Source organism: Gracilinanus agilis, chromosome 2 (genome assembly GCF_016433145.1).
Source record: "Gracilinanus agilis isolate LMUSP501 chromosome 2, AgileGrace, whole genome shotgun sequence".
Taxonomy (NCBI): domain Eukaryota; kingdom Metazoa; phylum Chordata; class Mammalia; order Didelphimorphia; family Didelphidae; genus Gracilinanus; species Gracilinanus agilis.
The window spans coordinates 534,458,230-534,476,234 of record NC_058131.1 but is presented as its reverse complement, the minus strand read 5'-3'; the positions used below and the strand labels follow the sequence as shown (position 1 = coordinate 534,476,234).

General features: G+C 34.8%; 1 protein-coding gene across 1 annotated transcript in view; it reads left to right on the top strand.

Moving 5' to 3' along the window:
• The window catches only part of CDIN1 (CDAN1 interacting nuclease 1), a 259,897-nt gene that overhangs the window by 123,402 nt on the left and 118,490 nt on the right, over nucleotides 1-18,005 (top strand). Inside the window, exon 7 of the mRNA XM_044660039.1 lies at nucleotides 17,593-17,658. Within this exon, the coding sequence (XP_044515974.1) occupies nucleotides 17,593-17,658 (66 nt within the window). The remainder of the gene's footprint in view (nucleotides 1-17,592; nucleotides 17,659-18,005) is intronic.

The following is an 18,005-nucleotide window of genomic DNA, read 5'->3' as shown; positions in this document are numbered from 1 at the left end:
TTATATGATATATATATATATATATATATATATATATATATATATATACACACATACATACATACATACATACATACATATATTGTTTCAGATTAGAATGGAATAGATTAAATACTTTGGATATTCAGTGCCAGAAGCTAACTCCCATTTAAATAAAAGTTAATTGATAATTTTTATGCAGAGGACTGAAAAAAAATGACACCTGATTAGGAAAAATCTGTTTTTCTCAAAGGAAAGTGGTAAATGTCCACTCTGGACATACAGGGTGAAGTGGCAGGAAGAAGAGAGTCCCTTGGTTTATTTAAAATATTAAGCAAAGTATTACCTAATTATTTCTATCTATTTTATTTAGATATTTAAGGGAATTCTACATTATAGCCTTAAGAGGAAATCAGAGCACTTAGGATTATATTGGCTTTGTATCAAATGGACAAAGAATTGGTGAAGAAAAATCAAATATAGAGTAATTATTAATGGCTCAGTGTCAAGTTGAGTAAAGGTCCTGCAGGGTGCCCTTTTTTGGATTCAATTCTCAATATTTTTATTAATGAGTTAATATTATCAGATTACAGATGATTTGAAGCTGGAAGGCATTTTGGACATAATAGTTTGACTGGGATTAAAATATGCTGTGATGTTGATAAATTAGGGAAATGGTCTCAAGTCAATGCAATAAATTTCAGTAAATAAAAGCAATAAGATATTTCACATGGGAAGGAAAAGTCAAACATCAAAGCATATTAAGAGGAAAGTAGCCATGGAGTGACAGCACCACAATAAAAGAAAGAGATCTAAGGAATTGGTTTTGTATATCTATCAGAGTAAGTCAAGACAGGTTCCAAGCTTTTGTATTTCTGAAATTTCAGGAAGTATCCCAGGCTAGAGAATATAGTTAGTGAGCCATAGGTCAGAGACTTTGTTTCATGGTTCTAGTAGCATCTCGTTTTAGTTTTCAGTTAGGGAGCAAGTAGAAAATGGAGCATTGGAATTAAAAAATATATTGAGTTAGTGTCAGAAAGGAGGTGACAAGGAAATGGTCACTATCAGGCCATTAGTAATTAAATCACTAGTGATGGACTTGTAGTCAGGAAGGCCTGAGTTCTAATTTTACCTCAAACATTTCAACTATAGAATCTTGGACCAAAAGTTACTTAACCTCTCAGCCTAAATTTCCTCATCTGCAAAATTAAGTTTCTAGTAATAGCACCTAGCTCACTGAGTTCCTGTGAGAGTCAAATGACATACTAAAGATATAAAGTGCTTTGCAAACTTTAAAGCTCTATATAAATACTGGCTGTTATTAGGTCACCAGCCAAATACCTATACGTCCCTAATTTTAGTTCCTGTTTCTATAGCCACTTTTTTTTTTTTTAATTTTTTTTTTATTTTTTAAACCCTTAACTTCTGTGTATTGACTTATAGGTGGAAGAGTGGTAAGGGTAGGCAATGGGGGTCAAGTGACTTGCCCAGGGTCACTCAGCTGGGAAGTGTCCGAGGCCGGATCTGAACCTAGGACCTCCCGTCTCTAGGCCCGGCTCTCAATCCACTGAGCTACCCAGCTGCCCCCTCTATAGCCACTTTTGCTACAATCATTTTACCTCCCAATCCATGAAAGTAATAGCTAGCAATTTTATATAGAAATTTTTCAAAGCACTCCAAATATATTATCTTATTTATTCCTTACAACTCTGTGGGGAAAGAGCTATTATTATCATCCTTATATTACAAAAGGAGAAACAAACAGAGAGTTTAAGTTATTTTCCTAGGGTATCACAAAGCTAGTTAGTGACTGAGGCAAATTTGAACTCTAGTCTTTTTTTACTTCAAATCCAGCAACTCTATCCAACTAGGTCACTCAATTGGTTCTAGAGAAATGAGTTGGGTCCAGTTCCTCCCTTAGACCTGTATACTCTCTGCCCATCCCCTAGGCTATGCACCTTGGTCTTGTCTCCTACCTCAGACATCAGCATGAAACTAGATTTTTTTTCAGGCAAGTAGGCAAAACCGCATAGTTCTGGGTCTAAACTTATCACCAGAGCCCTTAGCTTACCTAATTCTGTAGGATGTGACCATTATGGGCCACTGAGAGATGCTAGGAGTAAACAAGGCTATGAAGGAGCCAGCCTGGAAGTTTAAAATCAACACTGAGAGTTATCGAAGCATTCAAAAGAAAATTTCTACCTGTAGCTCACTGGCATGAATATTTTCAGGGTCCTTGGAGAGATTCTTTTAATCTGCAATATATGATGGTCTAGAGATAAAAGAATGAGAGAAATAGCTTTTATTTCCAAGGCCTAATGATGATCTTTAAGAAATACATGCATATTGGGGCTTTGGTTATATTGTTGATATTTCCATCTTGTCTATAAATTGTGTTTTGGAGATGAGACTAAACAAATTTCTCTTACGTTTGTTGTGCATTTTTCTGTAAACCATTAAACCCTCCCATCAATATTTTCTGTCTTGTATTTTTGTTTCCTGACCTCTTTTGCTAGCAGAAGGGAAAATGAAAAAAGAAATTTTGTTTGTTGTGATATCAAATGTTTGGTTAATGTAAGCTGTGTTTATGCCTACCCCAGAGTAGATATTATGCTTTACAGAGTACACCTAATAAAAGATAGATGTGAAGATCGAGTTAAAACATCATGGTAGAAAATAAAAAACCTGAAGTGCTAGTCCATAAAGATTTAACAGGATGAGAGGTAAAAGGGTATTGTGGGGAAACAGACTGAGAAGTGGACAATTGAGAGTAGGCATTTTATCCCTTCCTGTTTTTCCCTCCAGACTCACCTAATGTCCTTTTAAATCACTAGCTCTTAGCAAAAAAAAAATCCTCCATTCGTTTACCTGTGATTTCAGTGTCCAAGAAGGAGGAAAGTAAATGCTTCTTCACATTTGAAACTAGGAAGCATTTTAGAAACAATAACTTGACTTTGATTAAAGCACACAGTGATGTCTAGCCCTGATTTTACAATATCTGGGTTCAGGTACCATCTTTGTCTCTTTGTAGCTTTGTGGCCATAAGTGATGCATTATATATTATTGTTACTACTACTACTACTACTACTACTACTACTACTACTACTATTATTATTATTATTATTATTATTATTATTATTATTATTATTATTGCAGGTGCTCATTTCAAGTTCATTTTTATCTCGATGGTCAGCTATTATTATTCTTGTTAAATTTTGATATTAATATGGATCTTGCTTTCCTAAAAGAAACTGTATTATATCTGAGGGCTAAAATCTATTAAGTTCTTAAAATATAAATATATTTTGGAGTGAAATGGTAAAGAGACCACAAAGATAAATACATAGCTAGACAAAGAATACTTACATACACACAGTGAGATTCATGAAATATTTCCCTATTATAGACAAAACTGACAACTTCTTGAGGTTTTTTTTTTTTTTTGCTCATGCAGGAACTATTAATGAAATCTATTCCAAAGTAAACTGACAATATCTGCTCCTATTTTTTTTTTTAACTCTTACCTTCCATCTTAAAATCATTACAGTATATTGGTTCCAAGGCAGAAGAGCAATTTGGGGGTTAAGTGACTTGCCCAGAGTCACACAGCTAGGAAATATCTGAGGCCAGATTTAACTTGAGTCCATTGCTCAGTTCATTGAGCCATCTAGCTGCCGCCACAAGATCTGCTTCTAAGAGAAAGTATTCAAGGCCAACTGTAGATGTGTACAGAAAATGGACTGGCCTATCTATCCTCCATGCATCCCTCTGCAAACCAACCATAGGGCACTTGTTTAGAGTGGGGAAAAGATGATGGGCAGCCTTGGGAAAGGAGGAGCTTCAATGTCATGTTGACTCAGGAGCAGCTAAAAGTAGCCTATAATTCTTTTTTTTTTTTTAGTACTCATTCAACAATCTGTAATATGGAAACTAAACTTAATTATTTTATTGAATCATGCCCAAAGATGATAACCTTTACTTAACCTTAAAAATCAATTAACCATAAGAAGTTTTAACTGTGCCCTTTTGTTACCATTTTTAGTAATACTAAAGCTAGGTACCTCATCAGCATGTAAAGAAGGTAGTTAATTTATTCTATGCATTTTAAGTATTTTGCTATAGTACTGAATTAACACGTGTTTACTTAAGATTAAAACATGAAAATGCACTGCCTAGTATGAAATATTGTTATGGTGTAGTCATCCTTTCAGCTTACAAATGCCCCTTCACAATGATTAATTGGACCCAAAGTACTATGCCAGGCAAATTTAGATAGTACATCATTTAAAATCAAATGGTAAAATACTGGTAAATAAGTAGACACTTGAATCTAATCTTCCTTATTTACACATATACACTTTGAATCTTATAACAGAGCTGCATCAAACATGTTTGTTTTCCTTCAGATTTTCTTGTGATCAGAAATAAAATGCCTCACTTGGGGTTTCTAATCCCAAATGAATTCCAGTGACGAACATCCCATCCACTTATTAGTCATGGTTTGTGTACGAATCTTTCAAATACTAAGAATCATAACTTATCCCATATGTTTTTGGTCCCTTCCTTAACTGTCAACCCAGCCCATCTTATTGCTGACCTTTCTAATGTAATATCCACTTTCTTCTTTTTGACCAAAAAAAAAGAAGAAGAAATGTCTCCCCCTCTCCTATTTTCAAAAGAACAATATTTTCTCATCTAATTTTGTTTAATTTTTTTAGTGCCCCAATCATGTAATTAAAAAATTTTAATTTCAGATTTTATAAAACCAAAAAAAACATTTTCATATACAAAGAAAAAGAAAATTGTACATAAATGAAATTATAACCATATATTTAGCTTACTTTTCTTCTTATCTGCATTATAAATCTCATCCACAAGTGTCCCAGGCTCTCCTTCCCTACCATCCCTGCATCACCAAAAATATCATCTGAGAGACCGACATTCATACAAATTAAGTCTTTCGTGTTTTCACCTTTCAGTTCATATTTTGGTTAAATTTTAATAAGTAATTATTTTGCCAAGGATTTTTGCCAGTCATTGTGCAAGAGTACCTGACCCCCAATCTTTGGAGGAAATCACTGTTTAGTTGAATGGGCTGATAAATATTGGTAGCTTTTCTGCTTGTTCTTCTTAGCAACATAGCTAATTTGAATTTTACCTTTTTAAATGGAATCTGATATTCTAAAACATTTTCAGTTCCCTGGGAACTAAAGGACTTTACTATTTGTGAAAGCAAATGAGTTTGAAAGAAGTTCTTTGAGCTCCTTGGAGAAAAGGCAATCTATATATTTGTGACAGTTATCATGTGCCTGTTTTTAAGCAAACCATTATATCCAAGCAATTAGGTCAAATGTTAACAGTCAATAATTCCTCTTCACACTTGAATTAATATCCCGGTGTCAAGCCATATGACTTTTCTAGGAGTATTGAGGGACTTGGGTTAACTCATTCAGATTTTCTTAACAGGTCTCACCCTTTTGTGACCAAATGACATGAATTTTCAAGATGGTCTCATTCTCATTATGTTGTAACAATTTGAGCTAACCAGTTATAAACTAGTCAGTGGATGATAAATTCTAGATGTGCCTGCCTGCCAATTTTCCAGAGTTCATTTTGTCAGTAATATGAAGAGCCTTGAGTCTAGCATTGAATATATATAACATCTTTGCTCTGAGGCAAATAAGATTCTTCACATACTTTCCATTGACCATTAGGTAATGTGGTCCTCCTCATAGCACCCATGTGAAATAGTTAAACCCTGTAACAATCTATCCTACTTCCAGCCTGTAGATGTAGAAAATATGTTTTGTTCTCCCAATGGAAATTATAATAATTTATGTACTAAATGAATAATGAGACTGTTTCCTGGGTTTTTTCTTCTCTTTGGTTTGTGGGAGCTTTGGACAAGAAAGCAAAGAGGAAAGAACCTGAGGAATAGGAATAGGGCATGGATGGAGAAAATAAGAATAGAAAAAGACATTTCTGCCAAAGACAAAGAAGATAAACCATTGCTCTTCCCTCACCTTCCATGAATTGGCAGACTTCCAGGTGGGAAAAGCTTTCATTAGGTAGCACCAAGGCTAGGAGCTGGTACACATTCTTGTTAAGTTTGGCTGCCTTAATAAGGGTGCACTAGAAATTTTTTCCCCCTTTTCCAATGAATGTTACCCTGTTGGGAGCAGCTGACAATTACTTTGAGTGACACCTTAGAAGCATTTGCTTTATCCCCCCCTATGTTTGGTCATGCCTCATGTCAAACCAGCATATTTTACATGGGTCCTTTTCCAGCTCTCATGTAAATACTCTACGGGACTCCAGGAGGGTATAATATATAAAACTGAATAGGCTTCGTGAAGGATGTCCCTTGCTGTAAGAAATTAGGATCTTTGTTTCCTAAGAGTTCATCTGCTCCTGCTGCTTTATTCGCCACCTGAAGCAACAATCCTCTGCTGGGGAAGTGATTATGATGTGACAAACAGAGGATTATGACTTCAGGTGAAGAATAGGCAGCAGGAGCAGATGAGATTTAGAATACAAAGATCCTGTTTACATGCAGATGTTAGTAGTAGAGAACAAGAGACTAGAAATAAAACATATGATTATATAGGCTGAAGTGAATTGAGAAAGATGGTTATTCCATGAGGCATTAGCTGTTATTTAAATTCTACCCTTTCTGAAGGTTAAAAATAAGATGTGATTCTCATAGTAATTATTGTAGTATTCTTTTTTTTAAAAAAATGGGCCAATTCTCCTCCTTCCCAAAGGAGCAGGAATGTCAGGGGACTATGATAACAATACTTATTCTTACTGGAAATGTTTATGGAAGCCCTTTTCTTGAGACCAGAACACAAGATCCAAAAGATATAGGGAGTGAAAGGCTTAGGCATCCTGACCCAAGCCAGGTGCTCCAAAGATTTAAAGAGATACAAGAAGATCTTCTCCAAGATACTCTTCTGGTTAGATCTCTTCCAGGCTGCTGCTGGCTGCTCCTGCTCCTATGTTTCCCTTGACTTGAGGCCAAAATCACTAACAAGCCAAGGACTCTCCATCAGCAGGAGCAATATAAGCTAGTTCTATGATTATTATCTCTCTGCGACTGTGATTGCCAGGCATTTTGTGGAAAAGAACTATTTTTTTTTGTCTCCAGAAAGTTTATAGATCAGTGGGGAAGACTGGGATAAAGTTAGGGAGAGGGGAATATCATACCTTTAAGGGCTGGCATCTATAGTTGTGTCTTCCCTGTTATCAGATGACATATTGGAGACTTGCACTCTAATGGAATATTGGGCCAATCCTGACATCATATTGTGGGAAGAAACAAGGGAAAAAATGCACAGGATCATATGTCTAGATTTGGAAGGGATCTTAGAGGTGTCAAGTCCAATCTCCTTATTTTACATATAAAGAAACTGAGGTTTAGAGAAATTAAATTTTTTGCTTAAGACCACACATAATGAGGAAATGTCAGAACTGAAATCTGAACCTAAGTTTCTCTAACTTCAAATCAGCTCACTTTCTACCATACCATAGATGATAATTAAGTAGATTCCAAACTGTTTATCCTTCATTTATTAGTTCAAAAGTAACGTATTTTCTGGGTTTTGGCACTCCCCCCACCCAAAAAAAAAGGAATGTACTACTAAGGTACCAACTGTAGTGAGATTCCTAGTATGTTTTATTACTAATGAATTTCTCTCCCCAAATGCACTTATTTGCAACTCTACTAACAATACATAGGTTTATCCATAGCCTGTTAAGGAAATATATGATATATTTATTTATTTTCCAATTTGATAGATTTGAGAGTTTGTTTCAGAATTGTTTTCATTGATAATTCTTTGTTACCATGGTGGTATATTTTTTCAAGTTTTTGTTGTTTTTTTAATCTATATTTCCAGTTTTACGAATTGTTCTTACATGTCTCTCATATCCCCCAGGTGTAAATTTACTAGAGTCCATGTTTTGTTTCATTTTTTAAATGTAATTTTTATTGTACTTTTGTTTTCAAACAAGAAACATTAATTTTCTCTCTATTACTGCCCTCCCTATTAAAGAGGGGGAAAAAAAGAAGAAAACCAAAAGCCTTAAAACAAATATGCATAGTTTAGCAAATAAATTTTCTCAGTGGTCATGTCCAGAAATGCATGTCTCATTATGTTTCTTAAGTCTTCTCTATCAGAAAGTAGATAAAACATGGTTCATCATTGGGTCTTTTGGAATTAACATTGGGCTTTGCAGTGATCAGAATTCTGAAGTCTTTCAAAGTTGTTTCTCTTTATACTTTTGTTCTCTTACAATATTCTTCTGTTTAAGCTTATTTATTATGTATCAGTTTATACAAATCTTCTCTGGGTTCTCTGAAACCATTATGTTTGTATATTAGCATTTGTTTAGCCATTCCTCCATTGATCATCACTCCCTTAGTTTGTAGGGATTTTGCCACCACAAAAAAGCATGTGCTTTTGTGTATTCATGTGCATATTTGTGTGTGTTACCCTTTTTCCTCTTTCTTTGATCCCTTTGAGATTTAGCCTAGTAGTTCTATTGCTAGATCAAAGATTTTGCTCAGTTCCGTGACTTTTTGCACATAGTTCCAAATTGCTCTCCAAAATAGATGCATTAATTCCAACAATGAATTAATTTAGCTACTTTCTTGCAGCCCTTCCAATTTTTGTTATCTTCCCCATTTGTTATCTTCCATTTTTGTCATATTTTCCAATCTGATAGATATGATTTGAAACTTCAGGGTTGCTCTTTCATTTCTCTGATTATTAGTGTTTTTCATATAGATCTTGATATCTCGTATTTCTTCCTTTGAAAACTTCCTGTTCGTATCTTTTGGCCATTTATCATTTTGTAGTAAATGGCTGTTGTTATAAATTTGAATCAGTTCCTTCTATATTTTGAAAATAAATCTTTCATTAGAGAAATGCGTTTCAAAGATTTTCCCTAGTTTTCTAATGTTGTCATGGAATTGGGGTGACTTTGTTTCAAAGAGACTATTTGAGAAGACCGCAAAGTCAGAAAAAAGGCTCTGTGGCTAAGTTGAGCCATAGATTGTATGTATGTCTGTCATCCAGGGGCCATTCTAACTAAATTTAGAGAATCTTATCACCAAATTAACCAGAGATGAGTTTTGGAAACATGCTCTTTCTTTTAAAACAATAACTACATGTCCCTATGGCAATGGATATTAATTATTTCTATAGTTTTCTGTCAACTCCTATTAATTCTGAATGCCAGGTTTTCATCTGATATATCTAGCAATGAAATTTGATTTCTTTTAAAGATGATATTGTTGGTTTTTTTCTTGTTGTATACTTTTATTTTCATCTAATTCTACATGTCATCCTTGTTCTGGCCATTTCCATTTTTTCTTTTATAATTGTCAGTTCTTTTTTTAATCTTTTTTTATCTTACTTTTCTTTTCTTACCATATTAAATTAGTTTGATTTAGCATGAGTATTGTCTTCACTCTTCTTGCATTGCTGCCTATCACTCTTTGTATTGGTTTTAAGAATCCTACATCTGCAGTTTGGCTCAACCTACATTTTGTACTTTATTGGGGCATATCCGCAAAAGTTGTGATCATTCACCCAACATTTATTAAATTGCCTATCATGTGTCAGATGTTTAGGATACAAATGCAATAATGAAATATTCCCTGCTCACAAGGTACTTACATTCTAAGGTAGAAGACCACAAGGAGAGAGCAAAGAAAAAAAGAGAGAGATTATATGATTATATATGCCCATACAATGTAGTTAAGTCTCACTCTTACTCTAACTCTAATGACATATCTCACCTTAAGGGTTGGGATGGCAATAACTGTTAAGGAAATGAAGAAAGGTTTCAAGCTCTATGAAGGAAGAGAGGGATTCAATGGAGGAGGCAGTGCATTTCAGGCAAGAGTGTCAGCCAGTGCAAAGGCATGAAACTGGGAGATGAAGGAACAGAGAAGAGGCCAGTTGGACTGAGTCACAGCTCAGTGCCCACACTCAATAAATCACATATTCTTAAAGATATGAAGAATAATAACTGAGATCTCTGCATCTATACAGTGCCCTCTTCCACCTGCTATGGACAAGCTAGTGGCAAGATGATAACCTTGGTGTACAGTAAAGCGTAACTAGAGCAGGCCAAATATAATACATGTCAAAACACAGTCATTGCACTGATGTATGCCATAGGAGGCACTGTCCAGCAGGGCCAGAGTTCTAGAGCTGAAAGAGTTAAGACTCTCATGTAAGAGCTGTTTCAGTGTTCACAATAGAGCAATATAATGGGAGTGGGGAAACTGAGTCCTGCCTAGGGCAGAAGCCTAGGTAGGGCTTTTGAGTCCTTACTATTGCTGTGGTCTCTTTCAATTCAATTTATTATACATTTATGAAATGCATACCATGGATTTGGGCCTATTTTCTCATCTGCAAAAATGAGGTTAAACTTAATGATCTCAAAGTTCCCTTTCTGCTCAAAACTTTGCCTTAATGATTATGCGAATCTAAGTTTTGCACAAAGAGCTGTGAAGTCTACTTTTAGGAAGTGTGGAGGTGGAAAGGCATGGCCAGTCCAAATGCTTCTAGGATTAAACATTAAAATGGTTTCAGAGGAAATAACAAAGAAATAACCCTAGAATAGAAAAAAGATGCAATGTAATTCATGAGAGTGGGTGTTTTTCCATTTTCATAAATATACAATGTTGACTGTTTTCCGTACATTATAAATCATCTTCTTTATACCATTTTACAGGTATTATTTTGACAAAATTGCAGATAAACATTTTCTAATTTAATTTTCATCTTCATGACTTTCGTTTAATTTACCACTATGAACTGAAACAGAGGATTCTTTTACCATGGGGATGACTTTCTTTCTTAAAGTCTTTTTAAATAGCCACAACCCCCCCTCACATATCCCCCTCAAAATTCCCCAAACCACTGCTTTGTCAATTGTTGTGTCCTTCTGAAGTTCTAAGTAGATGTTAACTTATTTCAGATGTGTTTTGTCCTCATGACTCAAAATCAACCCTATACTTACAAAAAAGAAAGAAAGAAAGAAATTGTGTAATTGGTATGTAATTGGTTTGGGTATTTTGGGTATTTGGGGGAGAGGGGAGTAGATAATTAAAAAGCCAAAGGAATTAAAGTTTCAAAGTGTTCTTTACACACATGCAGTTTCTATTTTTTCCTCATCCAAAGGTAGTCATGGGGTTTTAAAAATAATCTAAGGCCTTTATTGTATTTAAAAATTAAACATCACTTGTGTCTGTGAATAAAGCTATATTGATTTTGGTTAAACTGGAGAGAGAATCATTGAAACACATGGATGGAAATGACCTTGAAGATTATCTAGTCCATTCCCTTGCCTACAGGCAAGTGTCACCTAAACAATTTCAAACAGATGGCTATCTACTGGGATTGTCCCTAAAGATCTTCAGGAAGCTCCATGGGGGTGTTGGGTTTTTTGTTCTTCCTTAATTTTGAAATTCTTACACAAGAATTTACTATAATTAAGAAAGACAGCATATCCCATCCCTTCCACTAACTAGCTCTGTGACCTTGGGCAAAGCACTTAACTTCTATGCACCTTAGTTTCCTCAGTGCTAACACAGAGAAAAATTAGATAATCCCTTAGGTCTCTTCTAGCTCTAAAAGTCTGCTGTTAAATAAACATTCAGGAAAAGAACATTATTTATTTGCACATGGTAGATGCTAAGTATTATTGAATTGAATTTTTTCTGTTTTGGAATGTACTTACATGCATTAACTGAGTAGATAATACTGGAAAATACTAGCAAACCTAGTTTATGAGTTATGAAAAAGAAAGGAAGAGCTCTTCTCTTCCAAATATGTAATATGCTCTGAATTAGGTTCTATTAGATGAAACTGGAAACCTCCCTCTTATTATATCTATAAAAATGATTTTAATACTCCCATTACCTTTATTCTCTTTTCAATTAACATTAATACTTTTAAAGAAACCTTTACTCTTAAAAACTATTTTCTATCAAGAAAGGACTGTGTTGTTTTTTTTCTTTTTAGAATGTACCATGACTTTAGAGTCAGAAGTCATGGTTTCAAATTCCAGCTCTGATAATTAGTATCTTTGTGATTGTGGTCAAGTCACTTAACCCTAGTTTCCTGTGTTTAAAAAAAAATACCCATGTGGCGATCACAGTATCCCAGGATCCAGCCTAAGATCAGAGAGACTCACCACTAGGTAAGTTTCAGGGTGACTCATTTTTTAGACCATCTAAATAAGACTAAGAACCATAGATCCATGAGTTCTTGAAGCCAGAAGTATTATAATAGTGAAAATGAAGCCTTGCACACCTGCATATTTTCCAAATAGTAGTGAATAGCTTTATCAGCCAATATCCTGAATGATGAGTTAACACACTTCCCAAAAGAAGTAGTTTATTCACTGGTGTAGTTGACAGATTTTGGATCAGAGGTTTTTAAACTTGTTTTTTGTCACGAATACCTCTTTGGATGTCTACTAAATACATAAAATAAAATACATAGTGTCACAAAGGAAACCAATTATACCGTTATCAAAAATAATTTTTCCCCATAAGCCAAGTTTATGGATCCTAGGTTGAAAACCTCTATTCTAGATAACTTCCAATATATGATTATGGTTCTTTTGAAAAAGATTCCTTTAGGATGCCTGTTTTGGGTTGCTAATGTGTGCACTTTGATATAGGAAAAACAAAAGAGCCAAATTATAAAGATTGGGTTATAGGCAAGTCTTAACTTTAAGAAGTATCATTATAATTACTGGCTTTTCCAAGCCCTTCCCACCCTCAACTCAGTAATAAATATTATTTAATAAAAATTAAAGTATCAACTCAAGGTATATGTATATTCTCTGACTGAGAGATTTGAAGAGACTGCAAGCCCCATGATGGAAAAGAGCTCTCTTGAGCTTTACTGTAACAAAGGTTTTGAAAATCTCTTTGGTTAGAGGGAGGGAGTAGGGCCAAAATGTCAAAGAAAAGGCAGCTTCTAGCCTGAGTTCTTCCAAATTCTCCTCCAAACAACTTCAAAATAATGCCTTCAAAACAAATTCTGGAGCAGTAGAATCCACAAAAATACAGGATGAAACAAGTCCCCACCCCCACCCCTCCCAAGATTGGCCATTCCTCTTCAAACTCACAATGTGTTTTTTATCTTCTTGGGCTTAAACCTGTTAGCACTGAATTCCACCTACCTAGTTTCCATTCTAGATGGAAAATCACTGCATCAAATATTGAAATTAAACTGACAAATAAAATAATTATAGAAGTACGCTGGTTGACACATCTGAAGAAGACAGCCTGCCTGTTGAACCCTGACGTTGTTAGCTATTATTTAGCAGAAATTACTGCATTTATGTTCCAAGTAGCTTAATGTTACATAGGGTATATATTTTCGTTGGAGTGAAGTCCATGAGTGTGTTACTTGAGCTCTAAAGGTCTCTTCCAAGTCATTGGATAATTTTAAAAATCATATAGCACACAACTAACTCTATGCTTCTTTCTGATGGTGGTTTTCTCACTTCCTTTTTTTCCCCCCCTGTTATTTTGCTTCTGTGCTTTTGGTAAGGTATGAGTATGATGAGAAGGAAAGAGATGCTGTCCTAGCTTAGAACTTCCCCCATTCAAATCTCCAGGAGCCTCTCATTGGCTCTACAAATCCTAAAGCCAAAAGATTTCATGGTTTTACAGACTGTTTCTCTGCACGAATGGCTTTTTTTATTTTATCCTTAAATCCTTGGCACCTAGCACAGTGCTTTGCATGCAAGTGTTTAATAAATGATTATTGTAATGGACTCTGCAGAATTTCAGACAACTTAGAATGTCCAGATAAACTTGGGCAAGAGTGCCCTAAGGGAGCATTGATCTGAAAGTGGATTGCTGTGATTGTGTAGTATGTGCTACAAAAGACAGTGGTTGCTATTGCTCTCTTAAAAGATTTTGGTGCAAATTTGAGCTCATTCCAGAAGATCTTATAACTTGGTGGTCAACCAAAGGCCTCAAAAGCATTCTAATTTGAAAGGAAGTTAAATGGATTTCCTGGATAAGGCAATGTGGTTTACTGAAAAGAAAACTAGGATATGGCACCAAGTTCTTTGATTTAAGTGATGGTTCACTTTTCCCCATGTTCTACAATTTTCCTAGTAATAGGAGGCAAAACTCCTCACTGGAAATTGATTAGCCACTATAAAAGTAGGTGATCCTTTTGATAGCAAGGATCCTGACTTTTTGAAAACTTTAGCAGAGTACTTTGTGAATGGTACTTTATATTAATAAATGGTTTATTCGATAATCTAACTGAGAGTGTTTTTTTCTCTATGTGATATTTTCCCCTGCCTTTTTCAAATATATTTTAAGTGCTTTACTGGTATCACATCTCTCTTCCTCCTCCTTTGTCCCCTACCCAACATGTACATGTATTAGCAAGACAGACAATATCCTTTTCCTTTCTAAAGGATGGAATCAGGACCTAAAACATCAAATACCTTGGTTAGGGTCACACCGTGAAATGTGATCACCCAAAATAAGCATTACGTCTGTATAAAGTTAACTATATTGTACAAATTAAAATCAAGAAAATCCTTACCTTTAGGATCAGGACAAATGCAAAAACCTAGGCAAAACAGAATGGAGGGGCATAGATTGAAGGAAAACACAACACCGAGAACCCAACTCAAGAATATATGAATAGTTGATGTACAAGACAAGATATTACATTTTTGATTCCATCAATAAGTTTGTCATTGAGTCAAGAAAGCATCATTCAGGAAGGCAAACTTTGAAAGACCATCTTTTCTTCCCTACACATGTTGCTCCCTCTTCTTAGATTAGGAGAGGCAGTAGGAGAAAAGCATTGAACTTGAACTCATGAGATCACAGAATCTCAAAGTAGGAAAAGATATTAGGAGCCATCTAAGTAGTCTCACCCATATAAGAAATTCCTCCTATAATATCAAGTGGTTGTCTGTCCTTTGCTCAAAGACTTCCCAAGGCAGGGAACCAACCATTTCCTCAAGCAGCCCATTCTACTTTTGGACATCTTGAATTGTTAGGAAGTCTGTGTTTGTATTGAATCCAATAAAAAAAAAAGTGTCTCTCAGGAGCCTCTTCTTTTTCCTACTTTATGTCACTGTATTCAAGCATAACAAGTTTAATATCTCTTCCACAGGACAACACTTCATATACTTGAAGACAACGATCATGTCTCTCCTAAATCTTTTCCTCTCCAAGCTAAATATTCCAGTTTTTTTCAAGTGATTCTCTTGAGGCATAGTCACCATTTTTAGTTTGTTATTAGCATAATAGAAATTCCTGGTCACCAATTTGCCTTCAAAGTTTTCCATGATAAAAAGAAAGAGAGAGAGCACTGAGCTAAGAGCCAAAAGACCCAAGTTCACATCCCAACTCTTGTATTTTGGCAACTGAGTCTCAGCTTTGTCATTTACTAAATGAAGATATTAATATTTGGACTATATCCTTCATAGAATTGTGGTAAGGAAAGCTGTTTATAAACATTAAAATGTTAGCTGTTATTATTATTGAATGTTAGCTATTATTAAACCTTTCTTTAAAGACTTAAAACTAAGTCTTTGGACTTAGTAACACAGCCTTAGTCTTTTTCAGTTATTAGAGTAGGGAAACTAAATCATAGTCATGATGAGGAAAAATGAGAAAGGGAAGCAAGGCAATGTGGAGTAAAAGAAAACTGGAGACTTATTATTAAAAACTCCCAAATCACCCCTCTCTTCTACATAATGGAAACAATGAAATAGCTTAGAGAAAAAAAGGAACCCCTAGAGGTCATCTGTCCTCTTGCCTGTAGGCGGGGTTCCATCTAAACCATTCTAACAGAGTATGACCATCTTTTCCAGGGACGTGTGGGAAGATTCCACAATCTCTTTTGGCATTTTATATGTTTTTTTGTTTTTCTTTCCATGTTTATGGAACTTAAATTATAGGTATTTTTGTTCATGATCTTGGTGCTATAAGTTAATTAGCTTAATGTCTCATTTTTTAAAGGATTTGGATAGGTACAATAGATTGCTTGATCGTTTCTGAAAAATTTATTTTTAATTCTCAGAAACATTCTTTGGTCCAAAATGTATTTGAAATATCAGCAAAGTTTGATCAAACTAAGTTAATAGAAATAAGAATTAATCTGCCTTTGCAAACATCCACCCAGCTTTTAAAACCATTCATCATCTCCCCAGGGTTTCAACTCTAGAGCAACTGAATAGAGATGATTTCATGATTTCTCTTTTCTTCCTCATAAGTTTAGTTTGATTTCTTTTTTATTATCTGAAAGTTCATTTGGCTTTTTCTTCTACTTTAAGGAGAAAAGTGCCTTAAATGCCAGCAGCTATAAGATTTGGTTTGGTTTAAGGCTGTCCACTTATAACAAATTTTTACTTAAAGATCTAGTTTAAATATTGTTCTTGTCGTTAAAAGGTTATTTAAGCTCAAAATGCTGACCTTTCAAGATGCACACAACAGTGTTCTAAAACAGAGTTTCTGAGCGTTGGCCATGAAACCACTGTCTTAGGCTGATAAATGGATTGGAAATAAGCTACCCAACATTGGGAATGGGCCATTAATTTTAATCAAAGGTGATGCAGAAAGGCGAATGGGATGCATGACAATGTCAACAGCCCAGTAGACGTTAAGAGACCACACAGCCTTCCTTGTTACTTGGTTGGGCCATTAGTTGAGGTTGGGTGAAGACAGAAAGCCATGTCTGGAATTGAATGACCAGGTCACTCCAAAATCTAATGGAGAACTCCTCATTTCAGAAATCACATTGTAATGGCATTAGAAGTCAAGGACAGCATTTAGAAAATATTGAAGAATTTTTTTTTTTTAAACTAAGCATCTAGCTAGTTTTTCACAACTTCATCAGCTTTCTGTATTTCCCTGACTTGGAAAGCCTCTCTTCCTTCCTAATGGATCACTGATATTTGCAAAGGATCAAGGAATCAAACAGACTTAGAACAAATCTCAAAGCATGTTTACTTTTCAAAATTAGATAGTGTTAGTTGTAAAACTTCGGTAAACTACAGTATGCCCAAGGAATTAAGCGATGTGATTAATTCTCTACTGTGATTACCTCCTGGTCACCCCTTCCTCATCTTCATAAATAGTTTTATTTGAAGCTAAACTTGTAAAAAAAATCATGAAAGCTCTTAATTAAAAACTTTAAGAGACAACCATACTATACCTTGTTAGAAGCTGTTAACATTAGTTTGTTAAGCATTATTAGCAAGCTCTATGGTGGGAGAGAAAGCTACTTCTTTCAATCAGCAAATATATTTCTTTATTTTGAGTATTTTCAGTTACAAAAAAAGTGCTGTATGACAGCTTGAATTAATGATGTTTATAATGAAGACATAAAAATGCACAGGCGACAAAAGAAGCATTTTTATATCCATGCTTCAGGTTTGCTAAGAAGGTTCATTTAATCTGACATAGTATTTCATGCATAAGAAGGATATGTATGACTGCATTAGTAATTTTTGCACTCTTTTAAAAAAGAAAGTAATTATTTTGCCGTCTTGTTAATGGAATAATGTTGTAAATAATAGTATTTGTTCTCACCATAGATGAAGATCAACTCCGTGCAAAGGGTTATGACAAAACACCAGATTTTATTTTAGAAGTACCAGTCGGTAAGTCCTTAAAGTTCATTGTACTGTTTGTTAGAGGAAAGAAAGCTTTTTTTTTGTTTTCATAATTTCATAATTTTGTTTTCATAAAATTATATTTTTGTTAATATTACCAAATGTTGAGAGACTAAGGATGGTAGTATAATGCTTTTAGTTATAAATGTATATAGCTGCTATTTTAGCAAAATTTGCTTTCATTTTTATAATACTGTGAAAATTCACATATGTTTTATAGAATAAAAATCCCCTCTAAATTAGGAAAGAGCACTGGATTTGGTGTCAGTTTGAAACCTGATTCTGACACTTGTTACCTTTGTGGCCCTGGTCAAGTCACTTAGTCTCTGATGGTT